General features: G+C 34.3%; 1 protein-coding gene across 2 annotated transcripts; it reads right to left on the reverse strand.

Moving 5' to 3' along the window:
• Positions 1-212: 212 nt before the first annotated feature.
• On the reverse strand, positions 213-10,226 carry LOC132184076 (mitogen-activated protein kinase 9-like). 2 transcript variants are annotated; one of them, XM_059597561.1, is made up of 11 exons: positions 9,622-10,226; positions 7,992-8,400; positions 7,788-7,915; positions 7,555-7,614; positions 4,542-4,691; positions 4,104-4,259; positions 3,835-3,972; positions 3,676-3,749; positions 1,593-1,694; positions 986-1,226; positions 213-666 (listed from the first exon to the last, which is right to left on the reverse strand). In XM_059597561.1, exons 1-11 carry the CDS (start codon positions 9,976-9,978, stop codon positions 592-594), a joined length of 1,890 nt encoding a protein of 629 aa, XP_059453544.1. In that variant the 5' UTR covers positions 9,979-10,226; the 3' UTR covers positions 213-591. The 2 variants fall into 2 exon arrangements, with proteins under 2 accessions (XP_059453544.1, XP_059453543.1); XM_059597560.1 differs by having other exon boundaries at positions 213-669; positions 9,622-10,225.
• Positions 10,227-19,961: the final 9,735 nt, after the last annotated feature.

Genomic DNA, 19,961 nt, shown 5'->3' on the forward strand with positions numbered 1-19,961 from the left:
GATTGTAAAAAAAAAAACCACTCTGGTTTTCATGTAAATTGTACAAAAGCCCTGTCTTTCTCTAAAAGAGTAACCCCACTCCCCAAAAAAAAAAAAAAAAAAAAAAAGCATGCCCTTCTCTAATAAATTTTGGTTCCTCGGAACATCCAAAGCTAACAACAATTATGGCCACAGTTGCTAAATTACAAGGACAGACAGTAGTGGATCATGCATTGGTAGATAAAGATTGTATTGTCTTTGCTATATAAATCAATCAAGTATTGGCTACTCTTGTGATGATGAAGTCACCAATATCACCAACCATAGTGAAGTGGTTATTTTATGTAATTGAAATAGAAACAAAATACAGATTCCTTGCCGTTCATACCAAATCTTCTCCCTATTGTGTCACAGTACATGGTCAAACAAAATACATTGTTGTGGTTTCTTCAACTACAAGAGAACATCTCTTCCTATACTGTAGCAACACAATTATGATGCAATCCTAGTGTTAGCTTCTACCAGAAATAGCCTGAGGATCTTCAATGTTATGGACAAAGCACAAAACTACACCTTCTGAAATCTCTTTCCAAAATAGATTAGAAGCATGGATCAGGCATGTAGGTCTGCAACCTTTTGCGACAAGCCATCGATTGCCTCATCGTTGACTTCAGCAATTGGTTCCTCCTGCTGTTAAAAAGCCATGATGTAGTCATCACCAAAATGAGAGTTTTAAACAGAAGGGTAATGTGAAGCCATTTCAAATGTTTCAATATGATTCTCTAAAGGATAAGGAAGAAACCTCTGAAGGCTATGAACAACAGAGTAAACAGTTTAAATGCCAATTGGGGGGAAATGATTAGTTTAGTTTCCAAGAGACTTTTACCGTCCATACAAAATTAGTGGATCATTCCGCCTTTGGCGATTAATGGAGATCCATCATCAACTCCCATGCAAGGAAATATGACATAAACAAACAGGAAAGTATGTTTAAAACAATGTTTACCTCTGAATTTTTCCTTTGCTTCACCACCACACACTTGGAAGCACTAATACTAGCACTCTTTAACAGACTACGAGCACTGTAGTTTGGCTTGCTATGTCCATTTTGTGAATATATATTACCATTTTCCAAATTCTCAGATTGCTGTGACCCTGGAGGACTTTCAAGACCCGAAGCAACAGAACGCCTTTCAAATTCATTTTGTTCATCAGCAGTCTCTTCCTTGGATGCACAAACCCGCTCTCTGGCAAAAGGATAAAACATAGAATGAGCCATCAAACATGTTAACCAGACTTCCTTTTCTTTTCTTTTGGTCACTGGGGCTTAGCAGCCAAAAAATATCGATTGACTCATTACTAGCCGAATCAAAATGCATAAAATTGTTCAATTTACATTAAAATGAATTAAGGATTTTCAAAGAGAACCGAACAAAATGACACAAAAAGGGAAGTGTTCTCCAGTCAAAAAGAGATTGAAATGGGTCTCTCTCAGAGATGGACAGAGAATAGACAGTAGGGCTGAAATAAGAATCAGCAGGCTTGATTTTGCAGCTTTAGGAACATCACGAAGTAAAAATTGGGAACATGCCATCTTTCAGTTGACCATATACCTGGGTAAGGAAGCATGCTGCCTTTGGAGTGGAGTGCTTCTTTCACCTTTACCATAATGCTCCTCAAGATGTGCAAACTGTCGTTTGAATCGATCTACACCACTAAATTGCATAAATACTGGTTACTGACTGATAATCATATCATAAAACATATTTAAATAGAAATTAATGTTCTTGCATTTAACTTGATTTGCTGACTTGCAATCTAAAATCCACATGCTAATAAATAGTCTAAAGGTTCCCAAATTTATGAGAGCCTAAGTAGCAGAAGAATTCAAAATTTCCAGCTGCAAAAGTTCAATATTTCTTCCAATCAGCAGCAAGACAAGAATAATAATGATTTCCACTAAGAAGAGAAAAATCAATATTTAAACCACCAGTGCCATGACTCAGTTTATGCAAGTTAAGAGGGGTATGGGTCCTTCCATTTTTTAACTTCATAAAAAATTCACACACAAGGAACATTATGTGTAGCCCCAAAAAAAAAAGATAATTTATATAAAAATTAAAACAAGGAAACATGTTTCTGGTAATGCTAATGGAATTAAAGTATTAGAAAAAAGTCCACATGCTCCCTTCAAACTACCACCCAATTGACAATGTCCTGTCCAAACTTTTAATTGGAACAATGTCCCCCCAAGGCCAATAAAAAGACAAAAATGACCCTAAATGTTTTTCAATAAGACAAAAATACGCCAATAAATTCTAAACAAAAAACAAACAATTAATTAATTTCTTTTCTTTAAGAACGAAAGGAAAAAAAAATTTTTAATTTCCACACCGTAGTTTTTTATTTTTTATTTTTTTTAAAAAAAAAATTATATTTTATTAAGGGTATTTTCGTTATTAGGGAGTCATTGACAATTTTTTGTAGTTTGAAGGGAGATATTGTCTCAATTGAAAGTTTAGGAGAGCATTGTCAGTTGGGTGATAGTTTGAGAGAGAGGGGGGGGTATTATGCATATGGACTTTACACAACATATTAAGAAACTAATTTCATAAAAAGGATGTCCTGAATCATGTGGTTGAGCCAAAACCAAAGAAAAAAGATTGTAAATAGAGGGCCAATCAAATCATTTCAATAGTGCCTTTTTTCCTGTATTTGAAAACCAATCAGTCAAAAACAAACCAAAAGCAATCTATCAAGTTAAATAGGCCACAGATTTCAAATAATCACAGTTTGAAAGCGTTTTCGCACTATCCCTCTGATTAGGTCCATGACTGTATAACCTTAAATTCCATTTCTGGAACACCTTTTTTAATCAAGCTAAACATACATTCACTGGGTCAAAAAATGCAATCCCTCATTAGGTACACATCCAAAAATAGCTGGAGTAGTGGTCCAACAGATGCAGTAAAATGCCGAGTAAGATTTTTGGGAGATCTGCGTAAGAGTTTAGAATACTAATGATTATAAATGAGGAAGTGTTCAGATTGATAACCAAAAACTACCAATAACTGAATATTTGTCTAAAATTTGCTTAATGAAGCATGTGGCAACAATCAAGAGGATGTTGCCCATAAATTTAGAGCAGATTAAACAACATAAAAGTGATAATAAAATATCATAGAAAGTCTTGATAAGGAATTCCCATGACCAGCTATTCTTTATGGAAAAACATGATAGCATAGGACAACATGATATAAGGACATAGGAAATCAATATTTTGATAACGCTACAAGGCAAGACAAAGAAAGGACTAAACCATAACTAAATTCCATGATCCATCAATTAGGACAACCCTTCAACAGCTGAAGAAACTTATAACGAGTACCTAAATTTGAAAGCACACAAACTACACGCATGCAGAGAAAAATCTTTTTAGAAATTATGATTACACAATCCAAGTCATCCTAAAACTATTATGGAAAAGAATGATTTTTCATTCTATATCTTAGGTTTGAAACATTAAAAATTTAGAATTTAATTAGTCCACACAATGATGTTAATTTAGAACCTGACATTTCTCCAAGAAGTAAACAAATGCAGCATTAAGTTTATGTAAGAAGATGAATGAAATAGCTCTCCTTATGAGAATAGTAATAGCATCATCAACCCAAAGATAATAGACAATTCCCCAACCTTGGGTACATAAAGCTAGTCTGATCTCCACCTCGAAGATACTCCTGCAGCATCTGGGGATGATACTCTAAAATCTGTATGATTCAAACACAAAATTTAATATATCCATAATGAAAAATAGAAGCCATTATGCTATGCAAGCAAATTGTAAGGCTATACCTCTCTATAGATTAGCTCTCTAACATCATCTTTTGTCAATTTCCTCCTCTCAAACTCAAACTCGAGTTTTGATATAGCTTGAGTGGATGGTTCACGATCCACATTAGCCAAACCATTAAAGTAAGGATCAGCCAATGCCTGTAGGAATAAGCATGCGAGACATTAGGAAGTAGTATGATATCAAACATTTAGATAATGAAATTCTATTCATATCTATTTATTTCAAATGGAATCTTCGTTAATTCTTTGAGGTACTGTTTACAAGTTACCTCTTCAGCTGTAGGACGATCTTTAGGATCAAATGCAAGTAAGCGTTCTAGTAAGCGAAGAGCCAACGGATCTGCATTAGGGAACTTTTGTGGTAAAGGAACTGGTTGTTTTCTCCGCATGCTAAGAAGATACCTTCTAGCCTTTTCATTCCGAATCTGCAAGTATGATGGTAAAGTAATCAGTTAAAAAGAAGAAAAAAAAAGAAAATGGAAAACCTAGAAGGAAGCCCGAAAACAATTTAGTGTAAAAGGTAATGCGAGCATTTTTTTTTTTTTGTTTCTTTTGCTCACAAGGTGTACAGAGCTATTTGAGTAGAAGATGCTTTGTTGTAAGAATTTCAAGAACGATAGATATTAAGGAACAACTTTCTTACAGTTTATTATTTGTCTTGGATAATGAAAGATTAAAGCAGCAGTAACTAGAATGAGACAACTAACCCTTGCAGTAGATTCAGAAGCAGGCGTTCCAAGCAAATCAGTCATGAGATCTAATTGGTGTACCACATTTTTTCCAGGAAACAACGGTTTTCCTGTAAGCATTTCTGCAAATATGCATCCTATGCTCCAAATATCAATTGCAGGGGTGTACTGCAAAACAAAAAAAGGTCATAGAAACTAAACTTAGTGCAATAATCACAATTTGAACACAAATTTTACAAATCAAACATATGAAAGCTTACATAGTAACCTGCTTATGCAGCAAATAGAAAAGAATGAAAAATTTGAATATATTGAATTGAAAAGCGTTGTGAATTTCCAAGAGTGACTATAGTTTAAAATGAAAAGTAACCTACAATCCATTCAATGCTGGGCAAACAAATTTATAAATACTACCATTCAGTTTATTCAGGGTGCGTCCAAAACCAGCACAGAATCTTGGGTCAAGTACCAAAAAAAGACATGATAAAAATGCTCACTGTTTGAAAGTCCATCATTGGTGAAGATATGGGTGTAAAAATAGGCCTTCTGATCATTCCTAGTAGTTAATCGCAGGGTTGGGCTGAAGTAGCAGATAGTATAATATATAGCCTCTCAAAAATAATGAATGATTAAAGAACCTTATCAAAATTTGATGCGTACAAAAGAAATTCAGAGACAATACTAATTTAAGAAACTACTGAATGAACCTTAAGCAATCTTTTTAACAGCATCCAAATTCAGGAAACAAATCAAATTCGACAGGGCCTAAGGTTATGCTACCATTAGGCAGTCTAAGTGCAGCAAGTATTCAATCTCCAGTAAGTAAAATCCGCTTAAAATGAATCGTGTGTCTCCATAGAATGTAATAAAATACGATGAAACTAATATGGAATCAAAATGTATGAAGCATTCACCAAGGAATGACAAACTAAACTTTTGTAGAAGACACTTTTCACTTTATATTGACATGCTAACTGTCATATTCCACTTCAAATACCAAAATATTAAAATAGCAATTGGATAAAGGAATTGATAAATAGTAGATATAGGAAGTTTTAGCATATATACCTATAATACCCAAGAAAATAAGAACTAGAGAAAATAAGAGTAACAAGTTAAAAGTTAGAAAATTTCAAAAAATAGGCTTTTTGTTCAAACAAGAGTACTTCATTCGAACAAAATTGCTTGTCATGTGTGTTTATGCCACGCCAACATGCCACGTCAGCAACACCATGTCCGATGCTATGTCATGACATATGTCAGTTCAGATGCCACATCAGCATGTCACACCCAATACCATGTCACACCACGTGTCACGTCCAATGCCACATGTAGGTCAAAAGCTGCATTGAATGCTACATGTAACACTCTGGAGAACTTCTTAATGGCTAAGAAATAATCTCGTTCAAACGAGACAAGGTTCATTCAAATAAACACTTGTCAAACATAAAATAAAGTTGAGTTGGAACTCGCAGCTCGCATGGCTGCCATGTTATGTTTGAAGGAGATTGATCTCGTTCGAACAAGCCCAAAAAAATTGTCTATACATACAAGAGCTCAGAAGGTGAAATTTCAAAAATCCTCCTTCCCTTGTCTTCTAACTTCCAGAAAATAGTGGTTATTGTGAGAGAAAGAAAGAAGTTTAAAGGAAGGATCTGAGAAGAAGAAAGGCTTGGAGAAACTCCAAGAGGTAAGGTTCTACCCAATTTTCTTTGACTTATAAATAAGTTGTATTAAATGTTGATTAGGTTAGCACATTAGAGGTTATAATGCTGGAATTATTAAACAGTAAATAAAGCGGGAAATTTAGGGTTTTGATTCAAATGAATAAATTTTGATGGTGCATTGGGTATTTTGGGATGCATATTTGGTTACTTATGGTCATATGATATGGAAGGAGAGATTGGTGAATGAGAAAATTGGTTTCCAGATGATTTTTACGTTGAAAATTTCAAGCCAAAAATTCTCGATCGAACAAGATGAATCTCGTTCAAACGAAGCAATCTAGAACTGAAAATTAGGGTTTTCTAGAGAAAGGAGGCTGTTTAAGGTTTCGGTGACATGTTAGGCTTTCCAAAGAAAGCTTTATGCATTGTTAGCGTTATGATTATATATGATTGATTTTTATACATTTGTAAGTGCACAATGATTTGAAAAGATCAGTATGTAGATGTGCTGGAAAGTTTTGAAAAATAGAAAGGTCTCTCTCATTTTCTGATGTCCAGGAAAAAGGATATTTACAATAATAAAAGAGAGGAATTTTAAAAAGGAGCTCTAGTATACACATACATAGCATGTTGATTGTATTTAGTTACTAAACTGTGGACTCATAGTTCCACCTATAAAATGTCAAATTTTACAGCTATAGAGGAGAGGGACTTTGGGGTGCTTGACAACAACCTGAATTGCTACCTATAGAGTTTGAGGCAGACTTAGTATTTTGGTGATCCAAACAAAGCATTAACCAAGGACTGATCAGGTTTGGGTTTAGTTAGCAATGGCATCTTTTGGTTGTATAGAAAGTATGAACAATGTGAATGTAATAGTAGGTTGTACATATGGAACAGAGTTGTACGAGATATGTGAATAAATATAATTATGGTTTTAGTTAAAGCTCTGGTATTATTCTTACAGTTGCAGTTCAATTAATCTTCTGTTGCAATGTCAAGTCATAGTAGTAGCGTTTCATGGATTCTGCAGATGTATAAAAAAAATAAAATAAAATAAAAAATAAAAATAAAAAGGAATTTTTCTAATAGTGAAATACATAGAGAACAAGATTAGCCTAGAGTTCACAACCAAGGTGAATAATATATATATATATATATATGCATGTGACAGAAGAGCAATAACATGCACTAAACATTGCCAATAAATCTCAGGAAAAGTTAACTATAAAAACAACGGGGAAAAATAGAAGTACAGTATGCAGAAACATATGTAATATAACCAGTTTCTAATGATAAAAATCATATATTTCATATAGCTCCATCAAACAGAGCAATTGGCAATAATATAAAAACCAGCTTACTTTTGAGAAAAAAGAGCCACAGAGTTCAGGAGCGCGATACCATCGAGTTGCAACATAATCCTTCAATAGCAGTAAATAGGTTAGAAAGCAGTGGTTGGATTCTGGCAACTAGAAATTAAATAAACTAAATTTATTTAAAATATAAATAAATAAATTTTAAAAATAAAAAAAATAAAAAAAAACAGAGCTAGTAAGGAATGCAGTGAAATGGTAGGCAAGACAGAATAGCTTACGGTCCAGAAAATTGCTGATGGGGCATCATTGAAAGATACACGAGCAAGCCCAAAATCACATATCTTTAATTTGCAGTCAGCATTAGCAAGAATGTTTTTTGGCTTTAAATCTCTATGAAATACATTTGCTGCAAGTAACTCAGGGAAATTAATTAATTATCATTAAATCCATAAAAGCCATAGGAATTACTGAAAAGAACCAACCTGTATGTATATACTTCAGACCACGAAGAAGCTGGTACAGGAAAAACTGATGATGCTCAGGAGTAAGGTCATCATTTGCCTTAATTACTTGGTGAAGATCAGATTCCATTAACTCAAAAACAACATATATATCTCTAAATTCCCTCCGTGAAGGAGGAAGCATAATATGCTTTATTTCCACAATATCCGGATGACGAAGCAACCGAAGGAGCTTAATTTCTCTCAGGATCCTTGTGGCATCAGAAACATGTTCAAAAACATCATTAATTTTCTTGATTGCAACCTTTTCTCCTGTATGGGTGTCAATTGCAGAGCCAACAACACCATAACTTCCTTTCCCGACAACTTCTTGAATTTGGTATCGGCTAGCCTCTCCATACTCTGTGAAGAATTCTGTTTCTAACCCACCCTGTAGAAGGAATAGCAGTTCTTATTTATGAATAAATGAAACATGGTACAGGAAGAAAAGAAACAAACAAACAAACAAACACAAAAACAAACACAAAAACAAAAACAAAACAAAACAAAACAAAAAAAAGAACATAATTGTTTGTCTTTGGTGCAGTAGCAAATAATAAGTTCAACAAAGAGCCATAAGTAGGGGACAGGAACTGATGGGATAAAACTATTCGTCAATAACTAGATCCAATAAATGGATCTTTAAACTTACATTACTTTGAAAGTAATACCTGTTTCTTAGTTTTATAGAAAATGTAACAATGCTTCAATCATAGAGCATCTAACAATTGTGATCATGTGGACAAACATCTATTCCAATAGCATGGAAGTCTATCCTGTCCAAGATTTTACTCAGTATGTAATAGGGTAGCCAGTCAAGAATTCAAATAAGAACGGTTAAAAATGCAGAGGAACCTAATTAGGGACAAATTGCAGGAAATTGAAAGATGCTCGATGCTCGATGCACTACTTATCCAAGACTTAAATTTATCTTAAAAAGCATTTATCTTTAAATGATGATAGATAGCAAGAGATCAAAGGGAAGCATCACACATTTGAAAAATTCAGTCGCTCAACATTAACCGGAGAACTACTACTAACATCCCACCGCTTGGCAGCTGAGAAAACAAAGGAAACTTACGAAAACGAGTTTGAAACCTTTGTTTTCTGATATTTGTTTCCCAGAAATAGAACATTCAATACAATTACGTCCTACATTAGGCTTCACTGGAATGTCCCTATCCAGTTCAAATCATTTTGCAATTCAAAACATGATTTACTTGTACATTTTCCCATCAAACAAACGGAATCCAAGAAAAGAACAATCTTTTACCAATTAACTCCTGCTGATTGAATTCGAATTATCCTTTACCAATCCAATATCTTCCTTTATATTAAATGTTTTAAGCATCCAAAAGAACAAAATTATATTAGTAATAATAATAACAAACTGAAAGACAAAGGCCATTTTAACAGCGACACAAAATACCATTAGGATAACAGAAAAAAACCAAAAAAAAAACAAAAGTCAAATCAAACAAACAACCAAATCAGATAAACACCCAGAAAAATAAACCCAAAATTAAACCAAATGGCGAAGAGATCTCCGCTAAAAATCAAAAACCCAGATCTCCAAAAAGAGAGGGAAAAAAAAAGGAAAGAGGAAAGAAACCTTCTTTTGGGAATCCATGGTGCCAGATATGAAGTGGGTGTTCCGTTTGGGAACCTTTATGAGCTTCAAGACAGAGATATCAAACTCCCCCTCTTCTTCTTTCTCTTCTTCTTGCTCTTCTTCTTTTAGCTCCTTGCGCTTACGAATTCCCGACGACTGGGCGCGAAGCTCGCTCACAGATGCAACGTGGCCACAAGTCTCATCAGTGACATGGGTACTTTTACTTTGTCTCCGATTGTGATTATTATTGGAATTGTTAGAATTATTATTAACAATAATAATACTGGTATTAGTATTAGTAGTAGCGCGACGTTGGAACCAGCGACGAACCCCGTCCACCAGTGTTCCACTCCCCATATACTCTCAGCGACTTTGTTTCGCAGCCACTCGACTTCTTCAGCATTGCCCGCTCTCTGTCTCTCCCCCGATTCTTATCTATCTCTCTATTATTTCGCAGATTTTGCCATCTAGTATTGTCCCTCTGGCGCTGCTGGCCGATGCGCGCGATGAGTGCGGAGGCAGAGAGACTTGCCCGCTTGCTTTTCGGAGATGGGCCGTGAATAATGCAAATGCTGCTAATGATGCTCTGCTCCAACGAGACAGAACATGTCCATTTTATAATCTGTGTCTTTTTGTCATTTGACAAGCATTTGGGATTGAACATGATACATACCTATTTTAATTAATTATAATAACAACTATATTTTAAAAAACATCTTATTATTATTATTATTACAACTACCAAGCCTACACCCTTCCCCCTTAATCTCAGGGAGTGTGAATTATTGACTTAATATTGTCTATTAACATCCACAAATATTAAAGTATGTATTGTGTTAAAAAATCATATATGAGCAACAAAGTCAACGTGACAGTTCCATGAATTTTTTTTATTTTCGTTTGAAAGATAAACTTGTATTATATATGAAAACAAAAAAAACAAAAAAAAAACAAAAAAACAAAAAAAAAAAAAAATTGGTAAGCATATTACTCTCTAAAGTAAGAGTTTTTTTTAAAAAAAAAAATTGAGTTACAAGAACTTTCTTCAACTCAGTCTATAAAAATGATATGTGTCCCTTTTTTTAATAACATGTGAGATGCACATAAATTTTTAATATTATTTATTTCAATTTTATCTCTGCTATTAAAAAAACATATGCACCTCATATCATTAAATAACACATATTATTTTTATAGACTGAATTAGAGGAGTTCCTCCAACTCGATTGGAAGAAAACTCTCTCCAAACTTGACACTTGATTTGTAATTACTTCACTAAATTTAAAAAAAAAAAATACAATTGACTCTTTACACTACTCAATATTTTTAGTTTGCTGTTTGCCCCTCCATTAACATTTTTTGTTAACTTGGACGTTGATCTACACGTGACATATTTTGACACATATAGGCCATTATACTTTGCATTGGATCTAACGGTTTGGGATGGGTTTTTCTTTTCTTTCTTTTTTTTTATGTTCTGATGCCACACAGCCGCGTAAAATGCCATCCACGTGTACCAGTTAAGATGATATAAGAACCTTGTCATCTTGAACAAATCACTAGTAGATGACACTTTGGGAGGGGTGTACAAGCGAATGGTTATTAACCGCCTAATAACCGCTAACCGCATAACTATATAACTGCTTCTATAGGTGATTTGTGGTAAGCGATTTTTGGTGCAGGTGGGAGGCGATTAATAACCGCTTACCCTTATATATATTATATATAAAAATAATAACGTACAAAACGACGTTGTTTCGATGCTTTTGATCTAGGGTTTTCATTTTGAGTTTAATGAAATTGATCTTTATTCATAAAGATAATAATAATAATCTTGAGCTTTGTTACATTTTGAAGCCTTCTAATTATTTTTAAAAAGCCCAAAATCATTTAAAATAAGCCATAAAAAGAGGTTCAATAAATGTTCAAAACACCAAAATAGGCTTAAAATGCCCATTCTAAAAAGCAGTTATGAGTTTCAATAACTGCTATTTGGTGGTTACTTTAAAATCAATAATTGCCTAAGACAGAACAGCTATAAGCCTACAAGTGCAAAAATTTGATAACCGCCTAAAGCGGTTGCAGTTGGCAGTTAAAGACAATAACCATTAACCGTAACTACTTGTACACCCCTACACTTTGAGCAGTTAGGACATGGAGGGAGTTCTAGTTGTGACAGAGAAAGACACTATCAATTCTAGTACAAATAGTCACGGTCGCCATAGACAATCATGCACAATGGAGGAAGATTCCTCCATCACACAATTCTCGCACGAAAACAAGTAAAGCAACATCTGGACTTCTCGTGTCAACCTGTTATTTAAATGAGTAGCGTCAAGGTCGAAGAGTTTAACTCGTTTAGCTAAACGAGTCGTGTCAAGGTTGACCCTTAATGGGTTGGTGAGTCAAGCAAGTCAACCTGAACCTGACATGACAACCCGTTTTGCCAGCCTTATCGATCATAGGTTGGGAAGGAGCCTAAATGGCTCGAATGAGCGCAAACATGTTGGGTGGCGTCAAGTGACGTCATCTTAATGCTAACAAGGTGTGGGACCCCTACTGGGGCCAAGTACCCCAGCAGGCAGCAGGCACCAATCCTACCACTTGACTTAGCAAGATATGGGTCCCTCAATGCAGGATATGTATCCCCCATCAAGGGACCCGACGGTCCTATAAGACCAGATAGTATGAGAAAAGAGGGAGACTGAGAGGGGACAAAAGAAAAGAGAGGAATAAGAGAGAAGGAAGAAAAGGAGGATGGAAGGAAAATAAAAGAGGGAAGAAAGAAAAGAGAGATGAAGAAGGAAGAGAAAGGGAAGAGAGGAGGAGGAGGAGGATGAAGAAAGAGGGAAATGAGGAGTATGGGGCGACTATGCTCCAAGGGAGTTAAAATACATAGTTTTTGCAAAACAGCTGGGTGCAGGGGGGTTGAAAGGGGGCAAATGCCCCCTCTCCACCTCCAAAATTTTTTGTTACACCTGGTAGAATTTTCGTCGATACCTGGTTGCCCACCCTCAACCACCCATAAGGGGCATAGACATTATCAGCGAGAGCAAACAACATTCAGGGTTTCGTAGTTTGAAGTTCAAATTTTTACTGTTTGAATTTAATGTCTCTTACTTTACTTCATTTAGTTTTGAAATTAAAGGTTTTTCAATTACGTAACATGTTATTCATCAGCCTTCAATAGGCATGTTTAAATAATAATTAAAATAAACTTTTTTTTTTCTTTTTTTTTTTGAAACCATTCATTCATTCATATTATTGATGAAAACAAATCTTAACCAACGCGTTCAACTATAACAATATCGTTAACACACTAAGGGGCTTCCTCTATGCACTTCATCCATAAATGAGAGTGCATTATTTACTAGTCTATGAGCCACTCTATTCGCCTCCCTTCTCACATGATACACCCCCAACTATCAAAAAGAATTCAACACAATATGGGCATCGTCAATTAATTGGCCATAGTGACACCACTTGTTGTCATCCTTTCTTAATGCATGCACTATCTGTAATGCATATCCTTTCAATTCAACCTTATGCCACCCCATCTCTTTAGCAAAAACTAATGCCCTTAAAACAAGGATGGATTTTGCAACAACCAGATCAATAATATTACCTTATGGAGATTGTAAAGTGGCTAGCACCTCCCCCATAGAATCACGTATAATTACTTTTATGCCCATCTTTTGGAGATTGCAAAGTGGCCAGCACCTCCCCAATAAAATCACATATGAGAAATGCTACACTTACACCCATTTTTTACTCCCATCTTTTTACACCCTGATGTGGCACTGACGTGGCACTGCCACATCAAGAAAAAATGGTTACGAAATTGACTCATTTTTGCGTTGAAAAACGTGTCTTTATGGCATAGCAGACTGATGCGACTCATCTCTGAGATGGAAATAGCTGCATCTTGTATCAAAACTTCAACTGAACTATTTTTCAAAATAAAATGGTTTCTTCTTTGTTTGCGCTCAAGAGAGTCGTCCCACCAAAGAAATTAGATGTGAGAGAGCAGATATTGAAAAAGAACAAACAGATATCTGAGAAAGCTGCAAAACTTCAAAAGGAGGGAAGATCTAGATATTTGTGAAGTCAACGACCTTTCATTGAGTCATTGAGTACGCATATTCAATATGCGTACAGTATTGAATGTACGCATTCGTGATCTACCAACCATCGCTGGCAAGCCCAAATATTTGTCAAATTAGTGGGTAGGTTGTACACCAAAGATTGCAATTATTCTATGACGGTTGGCAACACTAGTATTTTTGCTGAAGAAGATGTATGTTTTCTCCTTATTCAAAAGTTGTCCCGATGCATGCTCATAGATTCCAAGCACATCTTGGAGCCGACCCCATTATGCTGTATTCGCCTTGCAAAAAAGAGAATATCATCTGCAAAAAATAAGCAGTTTAGTTTCACTCTCCCAAGCGCAATCGGAACCCCTATAAGTGCCTAATCTTGCTTCACCTTCTGCAACAATGCACTTAACGGCTCAGTACAAATGATAAATAAATAGGGAGAAATTGGATCTCATTGTCTTAATCCTTAGGTCGGTATAATTTTTCCTTGTGGCTCCCCATTGATCAAGATTGAATATGACATAGAACTAATGCATTATTTTATCACCAAGTTGATATAGTGCCTATTAAAACCCACCTTCCTCATCACCTCTTTCAAAAAACACTATTCAACCCGATCATATGCCTTACTCATCATATCCAACTTCAAAGCCATGTACCCGACTTTGTCCTTCAAATGAGTATTCATCGTATGAAAAGTCTCGTATGCCGCTATAATATTATTTGTAATCAGTCGACCAAAGATAAACACGCTTTGAGTTGGTGAGATAATCTACGGGATTTTTTTTTTTTTTTGAGTCGATTCCCTATGACTTTTGACCGCAATTTATACACCACATTGCACGAACTCATAGGAAAAAATATGTAACCTATGATGGATGTTTGACTTCTGGAATCAAAACAATATATGGGTTGTTGATTGCATCAATCGCCCTCCCCAAATTCAAACAACTAAGAACCGTAGCAAAGACCTCGTCACCAACAATAGACCAATGTTTTTCGCAAAAGCAAGCCGAAAAGCCATCAGGTCCAAGGGGTTTTGATGAAGACAACTATGATAATGCATAACTCACTTCCTTCGCAATAAACTCCTTTATCAATTGCTCATTCATATCAAGGGAGACCCATGTCTCCAAAGCTTCGACGCAAGCATCAACTCCCCTAGGGTTAGAAGTGGAGAAGAGTTGGTGGTAAAAATCAATGAACTTTCTACTAATATCATCGAGCGTTGTAAACAAACGACCCCCCTCATCTTCCACCTTACCTATATGATTTTTCTTCCTCCTCTAATTAGCGCAAATATTGAAGAATTTTGTATTTCGACCACCATTTTGAAACTAGTGCGCCTTTGTCCGTTGTTTCCACTTTATTTCTACTTTTTCTAGGATTTCATCAACCTCCATCTGTACATTTTTTAGTTTCTTGATCATCTCTGGATCTTCGCTCCCTTAGGCCTTTTCAACCCATTTTAATTTCTTTTTTACAGCAACCATCTTCTCCTTTCCTCCAATTTTACTACTCTATATCATTAGTTGTTGTTTGCATTCTGCCAATCCCTCTTTAATATTTTTTCTGCTTGTCTCTACTTCCTTTAGCTCTCCATGCAGTTTTGATTAAATTTGAACAAGCATCATTTACCATCCAGCTAGCTACAAATTTAAATAAAATTTTTTTGCTTCAGTAATTATTTAAACACAGTTTTTTCCGAATGATGATGTAACATGAACCCTGTGAATGTTGTGATGTCCGAAGGATCACCTAACTACAAAATAGTAAGAAAATGATCAAAGCTGCCGGTGTTTGCCGACGGGAAATAGCTCCGATGCCTAAATCAATCACTATGTTTAGGAGAATATATAAACTTTGAAGATTGTAAATGAGATGAAGAGAGTTGAGAATATCTGATTAAGGAAAGAGAGGTTACCAAAAACTGAAATGAGACCTCCTTTTATAGGCATCAGATAGTAGCTGCTTATCTGGCATAGTGGTCCTCCCGAGGATCAACGTGTCATATATTGTATTGATGAATAATAGGAGAATGCCACGTAAGCGAATAAAGCCTCCCAAGGATAATCGTCGGGAGTATATGCTAGACTCGGTAAACCGAGTCTTTGAACCGAATGCTACATACCGAACTTAAGTAGATATTAAATTACCAAACTTAAGTTCGGTAAGTAGGTGTAAGTAACTGAGCTTGTATTATGAGCCGAATGATTGTTTTGTTGGGTCTAGTATGGCTGATCCGTGATCCAACAGTAATCAGCGGACCCACTCCCAAAATTAATTGGTAGCAGGCAATGATCGAAACTCTTGGTTGCCAATATCCCAAACTTCTCGCACCACCGGTTGTTTGCAATCGTCGTATTTAGCCTCTCTTTTGTAAAATTGTGGTCGGTTCTATTGTTGCACCAAGTAAGTATTGAGCCTTTGAAACCCAAATCACTTAGTTGACAGCCATTTAGAACTTCATGAAAGAGGCTCATCTGCCACCTACTACATGAAAGGAAACGAATTCATAAGATTTAACCCTTGTGGCTTGCCAAAAAGAAGTCTAATTAGGAACAAAAGAAACCTATAAATCAATTTAGTAACTATTTTAGAGCATTCATATCAGCTTCATTTTCTATTTAATTTTTAGTTAAAAATTTCACCTTTTTATTTTATTTTAGTTACTAACTTTTCAAAAACATCAGGGGTAATTACCTTTTTCCCCATCAACTACAACGCATTGTCACTTTGCCCCAATGAACTTACAACCCTACTGCTTGACCCTATCAAACTACTATTTTGTGCCCAAAACCCCATTCTTTCAATCAAAGGCGTTGACTCAGACGGTCAACCCATCACGTGCGCCCCACATGCCATCTTGAAATTTTATATCCGATCATTTCTCCCTATCAACTACAACACATTGTCACTTTACCCCCATCAACTACAATGCATTGTCACTTTGCCCTCATCAACTTATAACCCTACTGTGGGCAAAAGTGTGATAAAAAATTTCAAGATGGCATGTGTGACGCACGTGACGGGTTGATCGTCTGAGTTAACGCCTTTGACTAACAGAAAGGGGATTTTTGGGCACAAAATGGTAGTTTGATAGGGTCGGGCAGTAGAGTTGTTAGTTCATAGGGCAAAGTTACAATGTATTGTAGTTGATGGGGAGGTAATTACCCCAAAAAATTATATATATAGCTTATCTAAAATCATTATATACTCTATTAAAATAATTTCTTAAATGATTTACTATTATTTTTTTAACAAAATCTTTATAATACAAAAGCTCTTATACTCCAAGTTGTGATAGCCGGGAGGTAAAAGTGAAATGGACAAGCAAAGAAAATGAAAGGATTGGCGAGTTAAGTAGACTGTCTTATACATGTGCCATTCTTCCTAGTGGTAACTCAAGTTCAAAATTCCCCATCCCAAAAAAAAAAAAAAATAATAATTAATTAATTTCAAAATTATTTTTACTTTGATTTAGATTTTGGAGAGAGTGAAAGGTCAATTTGTTACTCTCTTTTTCTATGCAAAAGTTGGGTGCGTGTTAATGTTCTCCATACATTTTTTTCCTTTTTTAACTTTTTAAATCTTTTCTCCAAATTCTAGAAGGGTTATGCAGTTGTTTTCTTTTTCTTCCACTAGTGCCTGGATAACTTTTCACTTGGAGTAGTTTTATAATAGTAATAATAATAATAAATCTTGTACTCTTCTACAAATGGATAAAGAATTCCTTTAAATTATGTTAGAAGAACTTATTTCAATTTCGTCTATAAAAATAATGTGTTTTTGAGCATATAAAAATCATATGCTTTTTTGGACAGAGTTTTCTTCTAACTTATCTATAAAAATGACATGTGCCATTTTTCATAACATATGAGAAACATGTTTTTTGAATAAAATTTTTTTCAACTTTGTTCTTATAATTAGAAAAAACATGTGTTTCTCACATACAAAAGACACATGTCATTTCTAATGACCAGTTTGGAAATACTTCTTCCAACCTAGTTTGGAGAAAAAATATGTCTGCTTTATTAATAGAAGGGATAAAGTAGAAAAATATTTTATAAAAAAATCATATGCTATTAAAAATATATTATTTTTATGAGAAATGCTAGGTACTCTTCTGGTGTACTCCTAGTCTTAGGTGTATATTATTTTCTAAAAACCAAGTGAGAAATAATGGTCACTTTCTTTTTTTTTCTTTTAAAAAACAGAAAAAAAAAAACTACTTAGGACCAAAAAAACACTAGAAAAAAATGAGGAAAACACCTAACATTCTCCTATTTTTATGGATGGAATTGGATGAACTTGTTCTTCCTCAATTTGAAAGAATTTTTTTCCCATAAAAAGTTATACAAGTGGAGCCTAATTAATAGGCGTGTCAAGGCGGTTACGGTTAGCGGTTATTACCAATAACCGCTAACCGTAACCGCCTTAACGGTTAGTAGATTTTACTAACCGCAACCGCTAACTGCCGGTTAACGGTTAGTGAAATAGATAATCGCCCGCTAACCGCTTTTTCAAAATTGAGCTTTTTTTTTGGGCCTTTTTGGGCTTTCTTTAGGGCTTTCCGGGCCTTTTTAGGCTTTTTTTTTTGGGTTTTTTGGGCCTTTTTTTTTTAGTGTCTTCTTGGGCCCAATTGCTATAAAAAGAGTCCATATTGAAAAATCAAAAATATTTGACCCAAAATTTACATTTACTTGTACTTTAAAAAAATTTCCTTAAATATTAAATCATAACCGGTTAACTTTTTTTTTAAAAAAAAAAATTCAGCACAACATATAAAAAAAAGTTCATAATTCAAACAACTGTCACAACATATAATGATAATACATTAATACTTAAATTGTGTTTATAAGTAACACATTGGTCATTGTTTAATCCAATGTCAATTACTTAATTTGATATTATACGGATCATATCATCATTGTACATTAATAATATGATTCACTTAAAGTCTTGAATAAAGTATTTGAATTGTCATTGAATCATATGATTAAGTATTTATATTATACATTTATATTATTCATATGCATATGTAGACTTATATAGACTTATAACATATATAGACTTATTCATATGCATATGTAGACTTATATAGATTTATAGTAATAATATATTAATACTCAAATTGAGATTTAATTATTTTTAAAAAAAATTGTGATTTAATGATCAAGTGATTATATGATATAATCATATAAATTATAGCAATAATATATTAATACTCAAATTGTGATTTAATTATTTTTTAAAAAAATTGTGATTTAATGATCAAGTGATTATGTTATATGTATAAATAGTTTTATAATTATAATTATAAAAATATATTATATAAAAAGGCGGAGCGGTTACAGTTAGTAAACCCAATAACCGCTAACCACTAACCGCTAGGCGGTTATAGCGGTTAGACGGTTAGCGGTTAATACGGTTAAGTGGTTAGCAGTTAGCGATTATAGCGGGTAGCGGGCGGTTTTTAACCGTCCGCATTGACACCCCTACTAATTAAGGTACTTGGGTTAGGATTTTAGAGCCTGTTTGGGATTGCATTTGAGAAATAGAGCTTTTAATTTAAAAAGAGTTTTTGGGCAAAAGCTTTATTTTTAAGCTTTTGTCAAAAGTGCGTTTTGGTAATTTTTAGGTTTTTTTAACCCTTAAAAGCACTTTTAATTTTTTTACCAAACAAATATTTTTTTTTTTAAACAAACTTTTTAAATGTTAAAAGTATTTTTAAGCAACTCAAACACAATTCCAATTAGGCTATTAATATATCTAAGAGTTTGAACTTTTTGCAGCCACATGGTTCCTTCTCTCTACTTTTTCTTTCCATTTTGTGGTGCAAATTTTGAGATTCTGGAAAGGACTACAAAGCCAGAAATGGTCATGGTTTTACAAATTTATGAATTTTTAAAAAGAATTCGTTGCATGTTGACTCTTCCAAAAGCAACTCTAGAAGTTGCTTGTGTGTACTACCACTAGTCAAATGAGATATACCTTTTATAAGCATGCCAACAATTTCCAAAAATAAAAAATAAAAATCGAGAGCCATAACTTTTATTAGAATATATTGAGAATATATTTTGAATATGTTCTGGTATTTATATTATTGACTTATATTTTTTTTAAGTATATTATGAATATTTTTTAACAACTTTTATTATAATTTTATGAGTAATGCTATAAATTATTATTTCATAATGCTAATGTGATAATTTTAACTGAGAGCATTCTTTGTAACTTTTT

This window comes from Corylus avellana, chromosome ca6, assembly GCF_901000735.1.
Source record: "Corylus avellana chromosome ca6, CavTom2PMs-1.0".
Classification (NCBI taxonomy): domain Eukaryota; kingdom Viridiplantae; phylum Streptophyta; class Magnoliopsida; order Fagales; family Betulaceae; genus Corylus; species Corylus avellana.

What these genes read in the sequence shown, in the direction of transcription:
- LOC132184076 (XM_059597560.1), bottom strand. Translation starts at nt 9,978, where the DNA reads ATGGGGAGTGGAACACTGGTGGACGGGGTTCGTCGCTGGTTCCAACGT. An exon ending in CCATGGATTCCCAAAAGAAG is followed by an intron (nt 8,401 to 9,621) that starts GTTTCTTTCCTC and finishes TTCCTTCTACAG; the next exon opens with GGTGGGTTAGAAACAGAATT. An exon ending in GTGGCTCTTTTTTCTCAAAA is followed by an intron (nt 4,692 to 7,554) that starts GTAAGCTGGTTT and finishes TTTGTTTTGCAG; the next exon opens with TACACCCCTGCAATTGATAT.